Below are 19,170 nucleotides of genomic sequence, written 5' to 3'. Positions count from 1 at the left end.
CTGCCAGTTCGAGTACATCGTGGGGTGTGTTTTTCCTGACCTTTTTGCTATTTTTTGCATATTTTGTGGGCGATGCTTGACCCGAAAGTAGATGGAGTGACCTCGACCAATATTATTCCCTTTTCTGGGATAGTAAAGTTTTTCGAGTTTTCCCAGCTGGCATTTAAATGCTGCAGACAGCACTTCGCCTGACACTCGTGTATTGAGCCAAGAGTTGGCGCCATAAATTCCGAGAGTTGCCATTAAAAATTACAAGTGCTGACAGCGTCACGTTTGCCATCAGGGTGCGAGGGAAAAATGCTCTTTATTTTTCCCTGAGCTCAGCGTGTGTAGGCCATGGTGTTTGCCTTGTCATACGTGCGCGCAAATAAATATTTGCAATTACATATCGTATTTATCAAAAATGTGTGTCATCAAAAGGAGTCCCGTCAGGCTTTCGATTTAGCCCTGCCTCATAATTGTTTGCTCGCTACTTGGGCCAAGCCCAAACCCAAACCCAAACACGGAACACCGAACAACGAACCAAAACCTGGCCCACATGTATGCAAATAAATCTCTGTGCAAATTCCGCGACGTCTGCACTCGCACAATACCATACATTATTTGATTTGGAGTACATTTGCATTTTCATTCCAAAACACATGGCGAATTGATTGCTTTTACGGCTCATTTTGCCGACGTACTTCAGTGCCGCTCTCGGCTCGTTAAGATATTTATTTCACCTTTACTGCCACATAAAGATAGCGACCCTTCATCCGCGATTCGCAAATAGAATATGGCAGCCCGAGGAGTTGGTATTTGTCGGAGGTTGATGGCCTGTTTGTGTTTCCTGTCTGTCAGATAAGTGTCGTTCGCGTTGCTCAATGGTGGGTAACTTTAAATTTACAGACTCATAAAGCCTGGTATTTTTATGGCTAACTGTGTTTGCAATATAGAGTTGAAATGTAGACATCGTTTTTAAAAATAGATATGTTTTATTCCGTTTTCTCATCGCTCAATAAATATATGGAATGCAGACTATAATGTTATTGTTTGAAATTATAGAGTGTTTACTCTACCTGCTTTTTAAATTAATAATATTATTATTTAAATAATTTGGGTTGCTCCAATATATTAGGACCTATAGAAGATATGGCTTTGTTACCTATGTCTCTTAAACTATCATAAGCTAATCACAAATGTCAGTGTTATGTTACCGTAGTGAATGGCCACAACTGAACCAGCAAATCACAGAACCCCATTGAGAATGTATAGGCCTGTTTAGTTTCATTGTTCGGTTCATGAAATCAAATCAGTATATTGTTGGGCTAAACTGTTCACACCTCCAGTCTCCATTTCTCAAGGAAGTTGTGCGTGAGTCATAAATTGATTTTCCCACTGCGCCCGACGACGTCTTTTGTGCGGTGCTTCGCTCGACTTAATCGCACCTTTTGACGCCTTGTTAATGCCCATCATCGCGGGGGTTCCACCACCTCTTGAGAACATGGTGCCATTGCACTTGGGCCGGAGTGGCCACTCCTTCATGTTCCAGCCCCCCACACATTCCACCTTCCATCTTCAACTTCCACTTCAACCCTAACCCCGACCACCGGGTTGCGTGTGGTGCGCAATTTATTGCACCGCTGTAAACACTTTTTCGACATGCCCTTCCATTTCGCAGAGCCCAACCACTCGTCAGCACACTTTGTAGTTCAATTTCAATTGCAGAGCACACGCACACAGCAGTGCGTTTCGGGGCAAAGGTGGACAGGGGCGGAAAACATCAAATTAGTTTACATGCTCTTTTTGTGCGAGTGCACTGCAAGAAAAAATGTGAACAGAAGGGTGTGGCTAAATTTTAAATTTAAATAAAAATATGTTTAATACGTATTTCATCAAATTGATTTCAAATAAAAAACCATGCCTTTTTTAAACCGTTTTATTATTATTATATATTATTACACTCAAGGTTTTCTTAGTTATTGTACCCCAGAGAAAAATTAGAAACAAATAATTTAAAAATATAACATTTTAGTAAGCTCAAATATATAATACTTAACCACTTCATGAGCTGAAGTCCTCTAACAACTATAGTTCTAAACATTTTTGTGTTAGCTCTTAGTTTGAAATATAAGTTGGGATTATATTTTAGTAAAAAAAAGTTGATTTTGATCGAAGTTTTATGTTTGTTTTATAATTTATTTATTTGTTAATAGGTATCTTTTAGTTTACTTAACTTCTGTGCGTTTGATTCGGGCTATAAAGCTAAAAACTTATCAAGAAAAAGTTGTATTTTAATTAAGTAAACTTTTTAGAAAGTAAATTAATTGCATTTACTGTTATCTCCTCTATTATAATATAAACATTTGTGTATAATTTTAGGATTACTTGATTGCATAATTGGAGAAATATGTATTTCCGCGACGTGTAGCTGCGCCCTTAAAAGTATGCAGCAAACGAGGCAGAAGCGCAAGAGAACAGAAAAGCAGACAAGCACACGCCCCTAAAAACCAATCCTGGTCAGGGGTTTCCTTTGCCTTTGCCTTTGCCTTTGCCTTTGCCTTTTGCGTTTGCCATCCGCACGCAGCGCACACGAAAATGATTTAATGGCCGTAATGTTAGTTGAATGGTTAATTCACTTACGTTTATGGGCACCGAACCCAGAACGCAGAGCGCAGAACCCAAACCCAAGCCCAAAACCCGTGCCCCGGACACGGAAACGGACATGAATACGGCGGGGCAAAGGCAAAGGCAGAGGCAGATGTAAGTCTCCCGGGAGCCATCGCCGGAACATATGCTGTGCTGCAGTCGCATGTGTAATTATTGTTTAGATTTTATGCTGCCTTCGCGGCAGCGGCGGCGTCGTCTTTAATGTGTTTATAACGTATGAGTAATGTGGCTCTTTGGGACCGCTTCATTTGAGGCCCTTGTGCTTTTTAATTAGACACGAAAGCCTCGGGCTGATGATGCTGCGCCTTGGGCGGGAATATGAATCTGAAGAGTGTCATCAATCTCCGGGCGGGGAACATATATCTCAGGTCCGGGCCACGCCCTAGGCGCTTCATTTATTATTCGAGGTCGTCCCTCATAGTTTTCGCTGGCACATTTCTTATGCGCGTATGTGTCTCTGACGTGGCAATAAAACTTTTTCATTAAGTCACAGAAAGCGAGCAGTTTTCTTAGCCGGGATGGCAATTCTCAATGCCAGGCCACATCCGTTTCGCAGGAATTGGGGAAACACGGAGGAATGGCCTCCGGCAGCTGCCCACAAATTCCGGAGCGTAGTTTATGAAAAACATTTCACGTCAATGTCAGTCAACAAAAGTGACAATTGGCAATGCATACATCACTCGTCTTTCCCCCCAGAAATATATCTTTGTCTGTATCCGACGGACTGGCGGTGTTGATGTGACAAACGCTACGTGCATGACAAATCAACTTCCAATACGGACAGATTACGAGTATATGCAATCACTTTAGACTTGCGGTCTATCTGCGTCCAAAAATCTGCTGTAAAATGCGACACTTATTATGCTTTAAAAAAATTAGAGCTCATGAACCTTTGCTGTATTTTGAGATTATTAAAAGTGGTTAAACACTTTTTGCCAAAGGATTCGTGGATTAATTGTTTATTTTTTTTTTTTTTTTTTTTTCAAAGAGTGTATAGAATTTGGGTCTCCTTTATTTTTGAGTTTTAAGCTTTTAAAAAATCAAAGCTAATAGAACTAAGTAGTCTTTTGAGATTATTAGAAGTGGTTAAAGAGTGTATACAATTTTGTGAACTTCTATTTTTAAGTTTTTAAGCTTTTAAAATATAAAAGCCCACACAACTTAGCTATCTTTTGAGATAATTAAAAGTGCTTTACACACTTCTTGTTTAAGACTTCGTGGACTTATTGTTTATTTTTAAAGGTGTATAGAATTCGCGGCACTTTTATTTTTAATTCATTCTGTCATTGCTTCGTCACCTATGTATGTTTTCTGCAATCTATTTTAAATGTAAATCCCTATTGAGTCCATGTGGCAGCTCAAAAACATACATGTATAGGTTGAATATCGGGTAAATAATTCTGTTCTCCCGCTGGCATATTGCAAATTCAATAAGACTTTTATTAGGCACAATTTACATGCCTTGCCATATTTTTGCATTTTTTTTTATTGAATTTTAAACAGCTGCCGTGCCGAGTGACACCAGGGAGTATGGAAACTGACGGCACAAATGGCTCTGTGTCAGCTGTGCAAAATGGCGGCAATATAAGTGCGAATGTTTAAACGTGGCCCCAGCAAATTGAGAAATAATGCAAATATTGCGAGCAATAAAGTTGCTTAAATGCGCACTGCAAACGGTTCTATAGCAGGCCGAGTGTGTTAAGTTTTTTACCAGCAGCTTTGTGATTTTGTTGAATTTTTTTCTAATTGACACGCCACAATGCCGGCAATCATTTGGGGGCATTTTTGGGAATTTCGCATCGCCGGATGCGGATGCGCACAATTAGCATACGGATGGGGGCATCTGGCGGGGGCGGACGCATCCGCTTTCGGCGCCGCTTCAAATTAATTACGCCAATGCACACGAACAAGAACTGAGACAACAAATGCGGCACATGTGTCACTTTTTCCATTGAGCCCGGTTCGAGCACACAACCAGTGGCAAAAGTTTGCTTGCCGCCTGGCTGAACTAAGGAATCTGGCCCCTTGTTCTGGCATTTGCAACATCCGCTGCAGACTTGCGGCAACACCAACCACAGCAGCAACACCATCTAAAATAAGGATATTTCCCAAGCTATTTCAGGTCTTTTCACTGTTGACACAAATATTCAGATAAATTGTTTATAAAACGCATTTAATTCGAAAGTATTGATTTCAAAGTTGCCTATCTTGTTCTACATTTAATATTCAGAAGCATACTAAGTATACATTTTCGAAGCAATCAATCAATCAACCAAAATGTCAAAATGTTTATTGAACATGATTTATCCAGTATGAACAGTAGAACAGTATAACTGTGCATTGCTCGGACTCAATAAATTGTAAATATTTACATAATTATCATATCATAAATGTATTGCCAACGAGGAAATTCAGCAAAATTCCAAGTGTCACATTGCTATGAAATGAACCTTATCAACCATAACAAGATTAAATTTAAAGCTTGGTCTTGACTAGTCAAATGTAATTATTTGCTGTTCAACAAGTCTGTCGGGTCTCAATAAACTGCCAAGCAAAACGTAAAAGGCCAGGCATTAGGCAAACACATGGCGAACAGGCAATTAATGCTAAAATAATGTTTCCATCTAACCCAGAGTCAACAGTTTTTGGCCAGACGGCGATGCAGCACCGAAGATATTCGTATATAATGAATGTGTTGGATAAAAGACGCATTCCTTGGGGCAGAGCACATAATTCAGGAATTAATTAATCAACTTGATATGTGGCTGTCTCTGTGAGTGTGTGCCAAAGTGGAAAAAGCAATAAGCCAGGAAACCATGGTATTTAGCAATAAAACAAATGTGCAATCTATATCGGTAAGCTGAGTTTGCTGGCGTCGAAGGAGGCGGTCAGTCAGATTTCAGCTGAATCGGTTGCATTAAACGAATCAGCATGGAGCGAATGTGTGGAATACTTCATCATCAGCCAGTTCCCCTGCCCCGTTAATGAGTCACTGATGCGCACACAGGATAAATACCAGGAGCCGGGTATTAAATCGGGGAAAGTCGGAGCAATCGCAGGGAGCTACTCCTACATGAAAACGAGCAAAGCCGCACAACAGCTATACCATTTACTATACATATGCAATAAATTGCTCCATGGCACGTTGCATGTTTTCATTTTAATTGGTTTTTCTTGTACAAGTCAATGCCTGATCCGAGGGATGAGCTCCTTCCTGCGGCCCGATACCGTTACTCTATACCAAGTGCAAATGGCTGTAGCAATGATACGGGAATGGAGTGGATACACTGTGAAAAAATATGTTTATATTTACATAGCGATGAAAGACGTTTAAATTATATTTTTGGGCATTATACTTTATTTTAAAAACTTTGACAAATTAAGATAGTTACTTTTAAAAATAACATTGAGGAACCGATCAATAAAATGAAATTTAAAGGAGCAATTAAACGTTTTGTAATACGAATGATTGATAGTGTTAAGTGCTGAGAGTACTTCAAATATTTAAATATATAAAATTGGTTTAAAAATAACGATTACTAAAATGATTTTTTTATTGACATTAAAAGTAAAAAAAATATATAAAACAACTCAACAGTAATTTAACATTGAGTTTATAAATTTAAGCATTATTTGCCCAACTTTTCGGCAACTGACTTATAACAGCAGTACTAAATTTGCCCCAGTGCAGTCGTAAGTCAGAAAGCCTTCAAAGAAATACCAGATTAAGCAATTAATTGATGAAATCGGGGAATATTTGCTTGCATCACAGAGCGCCTTAAAGCTACAAAGACCTGCCTTTGAAAGTCCAATCTAAAATCGCAATCTAATTGATGAAGCATATTCCAAACCGAGCTGGCAGTTGCACTCGGCTCTGTCATAAATCCTCAAAAATCAACGCACTGATTAACGGACGACAAATGCGTCGACTACGTGTTGCGAATGTGGATGTGGATAAGGAAGAGGATGCGGATGGGAGGCGAATGAGGATGCGGATGAGGATGATGGAAGGCTGCCATCGGGTAGCACTAAATGAGAAATGAGATTTGGCCGGAACGAGGATGAACGGATGCTGGCCACAGAACTAGCCGAAACTCTGTGTCGTTACAATCCGTGTGGTTGACCTTTGATTAGCAACAATAAAAGTGCTGATTGCCGGACTGATTGAACCACCTACCATCCTGTGGGTCAAATTATGTAGATTTGATGAGCACATTTTAGATTGAAAACGGACAACCGCAACCATATTTTGTGCAATCAAGGCGCCTGAAACTAGGCAATGGAAATGATGTGGAGTGGGGTTTAGGTGGTTTTGAACCCACCAATCTGGGCAGCAAACATAACTAACCTGTGGGACCAGCAGCGGCAGCTTGTTGTGCAATTTTGATGGCCCATAAAGCTGACTTTGTTCGGTTTAGTGGCCGTTGCTAGGCGAGTTGCTCTCCAGCTCTCCAGCTACTGCTTTCTGATTCACATTCTGACTCTGGGTTTTATGTTTGATTTAACGGCAGTTCGAAGCTGTCGTTTCGTGTTTGCCTTCCATTTGGCCCGGTTGCCAAGCAGGGACAGTTCATCCGATACGAGGCGAAGTTGCCCAGTCCTCAGTCCCCAGTCCACAGTCCACAGTCCTCAGTCCAATCTACCGCGTTCGAAACAGAAGTATGCAGCACATTTTTCAAACCAAACAGCTTCCTTCGCACTGGGAAAATAAAGATTTATGTAAAATTTGACGCGTAAAGCTCAACAATAGCTAAACGTATTCCCAGCAGTTCTTCCAGCAAATTTCGTTTATTTATTTACCTTTTTTTTCTCTACCATGTGCTTTGTGCTCCCGAAAATATGCAAATTCATGCAGGATTTTTACAGCACTGTGTGGAGCGCACATAAATTTCCACTCATGTGGGCTGAACTTCTTGTTACCAAAAGGTTGGTCAAATCTGATGATTTCCATCGAATCTGCCGGCGAGTGCCATAGATTGCCTGACATTTGTCAAGAGTCAAGGGCAGAAAAGTGAAAGGATTTAACATCTACACTAAAGTCAGAGGTTTTCTCCATTTAAGTGAAAATCACACTCAACAGTTGTCTGGCTTAAAATGAGACTTCTTTCCGGCAATGCATCAAGGTCTAAAACTGGAAGTGGCTAATGGCATTGTTCATGTCTGATAAGGGCACTGCTAAAAATAGGCACATTTTTCACCAAAAACTCAATTTTGTCTCTTTTGACTGGGGCTTATTACTTTTTTGTTCAATTTAAATAAATTGACGAATGCGCTATTCAAGTTTCTTATGTAAGAGATATTTTTGCCAATATTTTTGACATTTTATTTTAAACAAAGTTGGTATAATTGAACTCTAGGCTTTAGGTATTGAATTAAACAATAAATAAATTCATATTAAAAATACCTACTCAGCTTTGAGAAGTATTTTTAGAGCTTTCTCTCGTGATATATTTCATTCCTGTGTATTCCTGCAAAGTGTTTCGCATGAATTATTCGCATGTTGCCAATTTACAGAATCAGAAATGATTTACAGTCATGGGCAGCTCTCCAGATTCAATGTGTATTTAACGACAGTCGCAGAGATCGGCCCTTAAGGTCCTGGTCCAGAGCCTAATTAAAGAATGGGTAATGGGTAAGCGGTCATGGGCAACTGGAGGGGAAAAACGGCGCTTAGCCACCGCAGACGTTCATAAATAAAGGAGCAACTCTATAACACGCTTCGTCTGCGCGAGTTCTGCTCTTTTGATTCTATTTGCCGGATACGGATACAGGATTTTTCGGTAATTTTCAGCTTATGCTGGCCTTCGTTTTCCATTTCATGGCCAACTGCGTTGCGGCATGCAAAATTCCACTCTCAACTGCATAGCGAGTACAAATACCGATGCCGATGAGAGTGGGCAATGGAAATGGATATGCGAGTGGGCAATGGAAATGGAAATGGTGATGAAGATGGAGCTGGGATAATGGAGGAAGGGCAAGTGGTGGAAGAGGGGAGAAAGGAGGGAGGAGGAAGGGAGTTGGTAACCAATAATACTCGGAAAATGCTTTTTCGGTTTGATTTCGCTTTCCTCTCGTTGGCCATTCATGAGTTTTCATTTCATTTTCGCTTATTGCTTACATTTTGCGTTCTGTTGCTGGGTTTCCCATTTCTAATTTTGTATTTTCTATTGGGATGTGTGAGGATTTCTCTTTCAGAACAAAATAGTTTTGGTTTTCCCGCCTGCACTTGGCCCCAATGGTGATAAGTGGGGGGGTGGCGGGTGGTGGGAAAACGATTTTCCGAGGTGCGAGTGTGTGAGTGCGGGATCTTTGCATGTAAAATAAAAGCTTTGCTGAAATTGAAAAACTTTTCCAATATCAGCTTTTTCTTGCTTTCGTTACCCATTTTATTATTGCATTATATTCGTATACGGATGCAGCTTTGCGGATATTTTTATTGTTTCATTCATTCCCGCTCCTTGTGGGCGGGGGGCGTGTCATTTATGATATGCAGCTGAACTCCTAATCCGCATTCAAATTGGAACCCAATCCTGCCAAGTCAGTTTGTGCGACGTGTGCAAATTGAAAATAAATTCTGAAGTCCTACACGTCACCTAAATCTCAAGTTAAATTTTCGGTTAAATCCATTTAGCCTGCCGGAGAATTCCGATAATGGCACATTTTAATGGCCACTTTTTGCCAGCCGAATTGCTGGGCAAAGTTTTTCGCTAATTATCCCAAAGGCAGAAGTATAATTTCTTTTTTTTTTGGCAACAATCAAAACTGACACTTGGCAGCGGCAAAGTGGCCACAGTGGGGATAAACAAAGGATGCAAAAAAAAGGGCCGCATAAAGGGTACGAAAATTGAGGGAAATAAAATTAATGCGTGGAAATTCATAAGCCCCGGACGTTTTTCTGGCCCAAGCGAGTTGGCAATTTGAGGCACATTAAGCGACTTAATTACATGCGGCCATTTAATTTTATTTTTCTTGGCCATGGAAATGGCCCTGGAAATGGCTTTTGCACGCATTTAACTCGCAGATTGCACTTCCGCTGCAGTGACAGCTGCATCAAATTGACGTTTGTATAAAATGTCATAAATCAGCCCGCACAAACGCGCAGTCCTGCGAGCTGTGGGTCAAGTCCGAAGTCATCCACAGATACAGATTCGGATACAGCTCAGATTCCGGTTCAGATCCAGAATCAGGACATCTTCTTCTTCTTGACCTGACAGCGAAAAAGGGAAACTCGCCGCCTCTCAGGCCTTGCGTCATATTTAAATGTATGACTGCGTATAAATAAAAAGATGTCCTGCCGAGGACTCTGTCAGTTAATTTCACGCTGCCCGGATCTGCGAAAAGGCCAGGATGATGAAGTGCGTCTGCTCACGAGGAGGCATTAAATAAATGCACAGCAAACATTAACTGTGCTTTATGGCAGATTCCGCCATTAAATAACCAACATAATGGAAGAGTATTAAATGGTAATGTTGGTAAAACATCGACAAAATATCAATTAAACAAATCAAAATTCTTAATTTACTGTTTGCAGTTGACTAACAAAGAAAATAATAGCGAACTCATATTTACATAAACTTTAAAAATGGAATTTTCACATAATACCTATAACCCTACTTAATTGATATTTTAAATATAATTAAGTTCTATTGATATTTTTATATTTTCTTAAATATTTTTGCAGAAATCTATTCCTAATCTTTTTCCTATTTTCTTTTTCTTAATGGCAAAACTCTATTCTATACATTCAGTTTCAGCTTCATTTACTCATTCTTACTCTGTTACATAAATATTTTATTTTACAAGAACATAAAATATTCCTCCGTGCAAAAGCACAGAAATATGAATAAAGCATATTGCGACAAGAGCATAAACATAACTGCAAGTTTAACCCTTTCGGCATATGCCTATACATATCGTGTGTGTTTTACGACTGTCATTGGGGCGGTCCTACAACAATTGACAGCCATATTTGCCTATCTTAATTCCTTGTCACAAACGAAATTGACACTTTTTGAGAATGAGTGTGTGTTGGAGTGTTACTTTGGGGACAGCTAGCTGGCTGATAACACGGAACAATTAAAACCGGAAATAAAGTCACCGCATGCGGTGAAAATCACCACATTTTGCAGAATGTTATCCACAAAGTACTTTTTCGGCAGGAAAGGGAAGTGAAATGGGCAGCTATCTGAGGAAAACTTTCAACTGTGCAGTCCAACAATGTGGGTGGTTGGGCGAGAGACACCTGGACGACCTTGGGCAGGTGCAAGGCTGCCAAAATTCTGCGCAGCACACACAGTCACACACACATTCGCCCCACCAAATCGCAATCTAAATTGGCCAAAACACTTGAGTTCGATACATTCCCCATTGCAGCTCATTATCTCATTAGCTCATTGTTAATTTGCTCTTTTGACATCCGGCTTTAATTGTGCGTTGGCATTGTTGCATTTATCGCGTTAGGCAAAGGGGCTGCCAATTTCCCCTTAATTTTCCTCAATTTTCACATATAAGCTCTCTTCAATTCAGCAGAGCATGCGATGCGCAACGCATGCGCTCTCTTTACATTTTCTCTTAACTGGTTTATATCTGAGAACGATTTCTCTTTGGCTTTGGCTACTAAACTTGAGTTTTATGGCAGTTAGGTTTTGTGAATCGCCTCAACTCGGTTTCAAACAGATTTTGTCATCCAGCTTCACTTTTGGATAATGTTAATAATAATAAATTTAAAAGGAAATAAATTGTCACTTTTAAAATACACTTTGACATTTACCTATTTTAAGCTTTTTATAATTTTTTTCGAAACTACGTTTTTTTTCATCTAGCTGTACTTTTGGATAACGTTATAATCTTTAACATCATTGAAATTTAAATTTGGTTCAACTACCATTACTTTGTTTCTAGTGATTGGTATACAAATCTTGAAACTTATCAAGCTGTTATGCAAACGAAGCCAAACCCAAAGAATCAAACACTTCATTTACAAATCAATATTCTTGTTTTATTGAACACAATACTACAACTAGCTGATCGATGTTGAATGCCGATTGGTTGGTTTAACAGGATGACAGTTTCAGGTGGTAAGTGGTGGTTGGTGGGTGGCAAACATTTGATACAAATGTTCGTCTGGCGAATGAATAGTCCGCCGCCTACGCTCCATCTTTTGTCGGAAATTTACAAAGAAGGAAAGCTACTACAACTCATATGGCATTTGTTTGGGGGATTTAAATAAGATTCGCTAGGGGTTGCGCGGCGACAGAGGAGGTGAATGTTAATGAATCCTGGTGGTTGGCTAATGGCACTACACAGTAGCTATTAATGGCCTAATACATTGAGCGGCATTTTGGATTGGCAAATGGGTTGGTGGCGGGTAATTGGAACTCAACCGCGCCACGTCAACAGGCTCCAGCCACGACTGGGCTTCTTGGTGCTGGTGGGCACCTCATCCTGCTGCTGATCCTGTTGATCCTGCTGATCCTGCTGACTCTGCTGATCCTGCCGCTGCTGATTCTGCTCTATGTAGGTGCGTAGTATGGTATGCTTGTGTACGGACTTCTCAAATTCGGCCGCACTGGGCCGATACGCCTCGAACTTGTTGTGCTGATAGCGGCCTGCCGACTGCGATGACTCCGTTGTGAAGGCGTGGCTACCGCCCCTCGAGGCGCTGCCAAACGAACTGCCGCCGCCGGTCGTCGATGGTGCCGCTGCCTGTGGGTTGAAGGGGGAGGGACGCAAGGGTTGCGCGGGTTTGGGATTACTGAGCGGTCGGTTGTTGTAGCTGAGCTGGCCATTGTTAATGTTGTTAGTCGGCGGATTGTTATTGGCGGTTTGCGATTGACTACTGGGGCTGCTCTTGTAGCCGTACTCATACGTTTCAATGCTGTTCGCTCCGTAAACGCTGTTGGTCGCCTGCGAAGATCCGGGAGCGGAGCAGAGTCCTTGGTAGCGGGAAGAGGGCTTCATGCCGTATGTGGAGCACGAGGGTTTGCCCACCTCGTAAGGATTGTAGCCCACCACGTTGCCACTGCAAGAAACACAAGAATGGGTTATAATTATGTGCTTTGCAGTTTTTTAACAATTAAAATAATATAACCCAAAAAATAGCAACTCAAAAATAATTTCCTGTTAAACTAAATGTTAAGTAAAAAGTTTTTAAAAGCTGTGGTAACTTAATTGACAAAAAAATCTACAAATTAAATATATTTCTTAATAATCCAAAGATCTTTTAAAAATAATAAATTTTAATAATTTTATATTATAATAACTTTCTTAGATATTTTACTTTATATAGTGTAATTTAATTAACTTTCAAACAAATCTTAAGGTATCTAAGTTCAGAAATTTGTTCATTTATAATATTTCAAAATGGAAAGCTATAGTATTTATTTATTTATTTATTGTTACATAAATGAAAAGGTTAATAATCCCTAATATTTGTTGTTCTCTGACTAAAATAAGTTATAACTTTCCTAACAAATGAGTTCGATAACTAACTTACCCTGGTCCGTAGTTGCAGACGTAGAGCTTGTTGTACTTGCTGGTATCCTTGTACTCCGCATATCCACATCCCACCAAGCTGGTCTCGCCCCAAACCAGCTGCGAATAGTGTCCAGTTTTGGGGGACCAGGCGTCCCCGAAGGAGTACTTCTGCACCTCGTTGAACCAACTCTGGATGCGCGAGGGGAAGTCCCCGTCATCGGCGTCCAGTGGCGCCGTACTCCAGATGATTGCCAGATTCTGGCCCATCGTGAAGCGATCTGTTGATGAATAGCATGAACACATTAGCATTGCTTATTATTTATATTTGGGGAATGGATTTCTGGGAGATGCAGGTGCTGGATATGCGAGGTTAGTCTTAGTGTTTTAAAAGCGCTTCGTGCAGGCAGAAAATGGAAAGTATGATAGGATCTTAAGAACTAGACGCATTGGGCTGGTCATTAAGTTATTGGTCTATATAATATATAAACTTTAGGTTCTTTAAGTGGTAATTACTCATTAGAATTTAAAGCAATTCGAATATGATTCACTCTGTATGGTAAATACCTCAAAGTGATTAATTAAAATTCGTTTTAATTGGAAGGTGTCGTAAAAGTCGCATTTAGACATTCGCTATAAATAACGATGTTCTGCCAAGTCTTAGGTTTAATGAACAGCCCAATGGGCTTTACCGTACAGTGTGTAGACCTCAAACCGAAAGATACGCGCCACATGCTTTACGCGTAATCGATCCAACTCCGGGTTCGTAGGTGTGTGTATGTGTGGGATGGAGAAGGGATGGGGGATCTATAGACCGGATGACTTACTTATTGTGCGGTGCGGATCGTGGCGGAACTGGCAGTTGTCCGCCCACTTCTGGGCCCGGGCGGCCAGCTCGTCGTCCCAGACGATCTCGCGCATATTCTCGGCACCCGGCTGACCCGGATAGCGACCCGTGGCCACGATCTGCCGCAGGCGATTGTGCTCCTGCAAGATGATTGATCTCTCTTCCGCCGTGATGCCCGATGCTGAAATGATTAGGTCGAGATTTGCATAAATTAAGAGAGTCGTTGAGAGGGGGAATTATTGAGGGGGGATTGGGGGAATATGCATGAGACACGCAGCTGGATGGAGAATGTTATCATTTCTATTTTTGTTTGCATAAAATGCTTAGTTTCTCGAAGATCTCTTCGGGCTGGTGTTTCTCCTTTGATGGCTTGGAGCTGTGAGCTCCAGCAAGCCGGTTTCTATCCAGCTAATATTTGTCGAAATCTTAGGCGACTTGGCTCTGCCTCACAGAAATCTCAAGTGGGGCCGCAAATTTACACTGGCCTTCGTTTTACATATGTTTTAATTATTTGCCCGGCGACACAATGTGTGCTCCAAATTGTCGCCAACGATCGCTGTGTGTTATGTAACCAGCCGGTTGGTCGGATCACAAGACATCTGTGTCACTTTCCTTAAAGCGTTTGGCTGCTCCCCGAATGCAACCGGTTTCGATAATGTTAGCCCATTAAAATAGAACACAGAACGAAATCGAATAGAATCGAATGAAATGAAATGAAATGCAAAAAGCGAGCGGCGCGTGCTGTGTTCAAAGGCGTCGATTAAAATTCGGACCGTTGGCCAATAGTCGAATTTGAATTAATGCCAAAGTCATGGTCCTACGGCGCCTGACTCATGACGCTGCTCCGAAGTGTGTCAGCCAATCAGGCACGAAAAGTGGACGCAGTTTAAGACGAATTGCCCCGGGGTGTTAATTACCCGGAGAGCGGCCCAAAAAGCAGGCTCAGACGGAAGTGGATCCCTGGGGAGTGGCCCCATTTCATTTAAATAATTACGCGCGCTTAATAATTTTTAATAATTATAATAATGGAGCAGGCGATGGGCGCTGATTGCCCAACGCGACGTGATAGCATTTAAGCCGAGCTTCCATTCTTCCAGGCTACCAGGCTACCAGACTACCGACTCCAACTTGACCATGGCTTTTGTCGGCCGGTCAAGTGCTGGGACGTGTCTGTCGGAATCAGATTTAAAGTCAGACAACTTGACGCGCCCCAAGTAAATAAATTGGCAGCTTTGCCGTCGCTGCCGCCGTCGACGCCGCCGCTCACTCAAATATATGGGTCTAGATGTCAAACAAAAGCCGAGAATGCTAAACACGGCGTTTGCCTCTCGACTTAATCTTAATATGCTCCCAAGGTTGGGACTAAAAATAGCCTATGAGCGATCGATCAGAAGACCGAGGAGTCAAAACTCAAGACCCCAGACAGGCGGCAGCTGTCAAATTATGCTACATTTGTATCAATGCGAAAACCGGTAGGCGAAAGCCAAAAGCTTAAGACTAAAAATCAAAAAAAAAAAAAAAAAACAACTAAAAACCAAAAGCCCAGAGCTGTGTGTTTAAGTCAGAGCGGGCATCAATCATCCGGAGCAAAGCCTCGGTACATCTCGTGTATCTCGTGTTTTGTGTATCGATGCTGCGGCTGCATTGTGGCGGGCGCTATGCAAATTTGTGAACTACCTTCGCTGACAAATTGCACATAAAGCTGTCGATCAGTTTCCGCTTACGGACGAAACAAACCGCTGAGATAATGTTGACAACGAAACGTCAACAGCTCGCAGTCTTTGCCGTTCGCTGGCCCGAAACGCAGCGCAACGAAACGAAAGACTCAAGCAACGAACTTGCAGGGGAAACGAGACCGTTCAGCCAAATGCCGACAATATGTTAACAAGTGCTTAACTGCAGCGCGTCGTTGCCAGGCGTTGACTTCACCTTGAACAGATGAAACGGGGCCCAAAGGAGCGGGGCTAAGTGGCAAGGACCCCGCCGCATTTAGCGCGAGTTAATTTTCATAGTTATGCTTTATGTTCCGTTTCATTTTCATTTATCATTTACTGATTATCACTACAACTAGCCTTGCGCCCCTCCACATATTTAATTACATTATTAGCACGGCCGCCTTTTGATTGATGCCGCAGCAAAACTGGGCTTAACAGCGATGATACCATGACACCATTGACACCATTGACACCATTGACACCATGACACCATGATACCACGACACCAATGATATGCGATTAACTTGGGTCCCCAAAGGGATCACCATTTAATCCAGCCGATATCGAAGACAAAGCATAAAAGCAATCATCCATCAGCAACGCACACGCGCACTATAAAAATCTGTTCTTTTTCGTTTTCATTTCGCCTTTTTTGTGGTAGATTGGGATTTTTTGAATTTTTGGGTGTTTAAGCGCCGCGTGTGCAGAACAAAGAACATTAAAACGATTATCTTTTTGGCCATTTCGAGCTATTTCTATTCCAAAACCGCATAAGCGTGGATCGATCAGCTCAATGACCCATCAAAAATCGAGTGTTTTGTATAATTTGCAAGCGCATTTGTGGCGCCTGGTAATTTAATTTGTTTACAAAAATTTAGCTCGCCTTCGTGTGGCAATTAAAATACCAAAGTCAGTTCAATGGCGTTACTAGACGCCACTAATCGTTTTCAAGGGTTCTACGAGGCTCCTGCTCTGATCTCATTCGATTTGTGGGATTTCAAGTTGAGTGGCCGTTGACTGGATGAGCCGACGGTTGACAGGTCAGCCACCTAATATACTTTTAATTCATTTGGGCACTGACAAAAATTATATAAATTAAGTAAACCCGATATTTGAACCGGTTTTCATCCCGGTCGAAGCTTAAGTAATATGCCGCTCGTTTTTGTTGCTTTTCTAAACTATTAATTATGCAATATATACACTGTTTAAAACTGGATAATGAAGAAAGGTGACTCGTTTGTCCGAATGCGTGTCTATTTTCGGATAGACCTGACAAACTGGCTTACAAAGAGGGCCCAAATGGCTACAAAGTTCTCGAGCGACCCTCGCTAAAACAAAACGAACGCAGATTAAACAGATTTTTTACGGCCAAATATTTACACTCCACTGTATTCATTCACACTGTTAATGGCTGAAACGTGTAGACAAAATGAACTAGAAAAAACGCCAATAATCATGCTAGACATGCCCTGAAATTCTGTTTTCTATACACCCAAAATTCCTGACATGCATATCGATTTTGAGGGACCTTGGGTTGGACACTTCGACTACTTACCAATTATCTTTCCATTGCAGGCGAATGCCACTCCGCAGGAGATGATCATGATGGTTGTTAGTAATAGCGCACTTGGCTGCATCATTTTAGTTATGTAATTTTGGGTTGAACAACACGTTGATTTATTTGATTATTTATATATTGGACACTTTCTTAATTTTGCAAATATAACCTCTTCATAAACGACAGTGTTATATTTACTATTTCATACACTTTAGCTTTGAATTTTGCTAGAAATTTTTATATCACAATTTTGGACGGTTGGTTAAAGGGGGGTTTGAAAAGTATCCGCCGTTTGCCAGAAACCGAAAAAAAGAGCGCCACGAAAAAAGCCGACGACTCCAACTCCACTCTCGTGTACGTGCAGCTAGACTTGAAGGCGTCGCCTGTTTGGTAAACCGCTCGACGGCGCCAACGTTTTTATACCGCCGAGCAGAGGCAGCGACGGCGGCAGCGGTTAAGTCAGCAGCGGCAGCAGCAGCGACAGCAGCAGCGAAAGAAGCTGCCGATCGGATTCCCCACCTGCGAACTGAGCAAAGTGAGAGAGCTATGCTAAAAACGCCGCGCAGTCGCAACAGTTTGCTGCTGCTGCTGCTGCTGCTGTGACGTTTTGTGTTCTTTGGCCGGCGTAATTGAAGATTGAACTTATATTAATCATCCGGCTGGTTGGGCAACAATCACTCGCCTTTCCAGGAGGGCGTGGCAGCTGGCCGGGTCGCTGGGAAAACTGCGAAAACTGCGAAATCGGCGAGCAGGTGCCCCGAGGGCAGTCGAAGCTTCGATCATTTCGCGTATCATTAAAAACCAATAAAAACACCCAATTAAATGCACAGTCGCGGCGCACAAGAACAAATGCCACTTGATCCTTTCACCATCATCATCGCTAGTGGGGCATTCACATATGTACTGGCCCTGTTCGCTTTTGCTCCGCGCATTTCCGCTTCGCGCTGGCTTCTTGCCAAAATAATTACGCGTACAAAGCCATTAACAAGTACAAACGATTGCGCCGGCCCAGCAGAGCCTTCGTTTGACCCAACAGAGCCCTATGGATGCACTGAGAAGAAAAGGGAAAATATTTTAAAATTTACAAGAGCAAACATATACATTTTCAAGCAAACGTGGAATTTTGTTAATATTAATTTCTGTAGAAAACTTAATATAATTATTAAATTAAATGTATTTTTTAAATCACTAAAAACTTATTGTAAAAGCATTTGTTTAAGTTATTTGTTATTTATCTAATCAATGAATTTAAAAATCTATAATTTATTAAATAATCAAATAACAATGCAGTAAATTTAAAATCGAACACAAGGAGTCTTTGTGCCTTAATATTTAAAAAAATATATTTTCAAACAGTAACACCATATTTTAAATTTATGTCGATTACACCGATAGTTTTAGTGGTATAAGTAAATATTTTTAAGTTCTGAAACGTTATACGTTATACTTGAGATCATACATTTTTAAAAATCGATGTTTTCTTGAGTGTGGCAACTGCTAACTGGTTCTCTTTATTTCACCTCGTTTTAGTGCCGCTGATGCCGCTGACCATGTTGATGCCACACATGACGTTTTGGGTGAGGGTTCCAATCTCGGTCTCGTTCTCGGCTCGGCTCGGTCTCGGTCTCATTCCCATTCCCAGATTCGGGCCCAATCCTAGTGGCAGTGGCAGTTGCAGTTGCCAATTCCAGGGCCCAGTAACCAACAAGCAACATCCAACGAGCAACTACTCGGCGATCGGAGGCAAGTGATCAGCGATCGGGCACCGGCAGTGACGTCTCCGCTGGTCTGCTGATTTATTTTATTTCACGAAAACTACATAAATATTAAAAATTATGCTTTACAGAAATATGAAATAAACATATGCCCGATACATGTTCTTTGATGTTCCTCTTCGCTGTGGCCGTTGCCGTTGTTATTGCTGTTGC

General features: G+C 41.4%; 1 protein-coding gene across 1 annotated transcript; it reads right to left on the bottom strand.

Annotated features, from left to right (window-relative positions):
• Positions 1-11,625: 11,625 nt before the first annotated feature.
• LOC108135936 (scoloptoxin SSD552) lies at positions 11,626-17,625 on the bottom strand. Its single transcript, XM_017256888.2, has 4 exons — positions 17,240-17,625; positions 13,950-14,150; positions 13,145-13,403; positions 11,626-12,670 (listed from the first exon to the last, which is right to left on the bottom strand). The coding sequence occupies exons 1-4, from the start codon at positions 17,322-17,324 to the stop codon at positions 12,028-12,030; spliced, it is 1,188 nt and encodes a 395-aa protein (XP_017112377.1). The 5' UTR covers positions 17,325-17,625; the 3' UTR covers positions 11,626-12,027.
• Positions 17,626-19,170: the final 1,545 nt, after the last annotated feature.

Source organism: Drosophila elegans, unplaced genomic scaffold (assembly GCF_018152505.1).
Source record: "Drosophila elegans isolate 14027-0461.03 unplaced genomic scaffold, ASM1815250v1 contig_476, whole genome shotgun sequence".
Classification (NCBI taxonomy): Eukaryota; Metazoa; Arthropoda; class Insecta; order Diptera; family Drosophilidae; genus Drosophila; species Drosophila elegans.
This window is presented reverse-complemented; position numbering and strand designations above follow the sequence as displayed.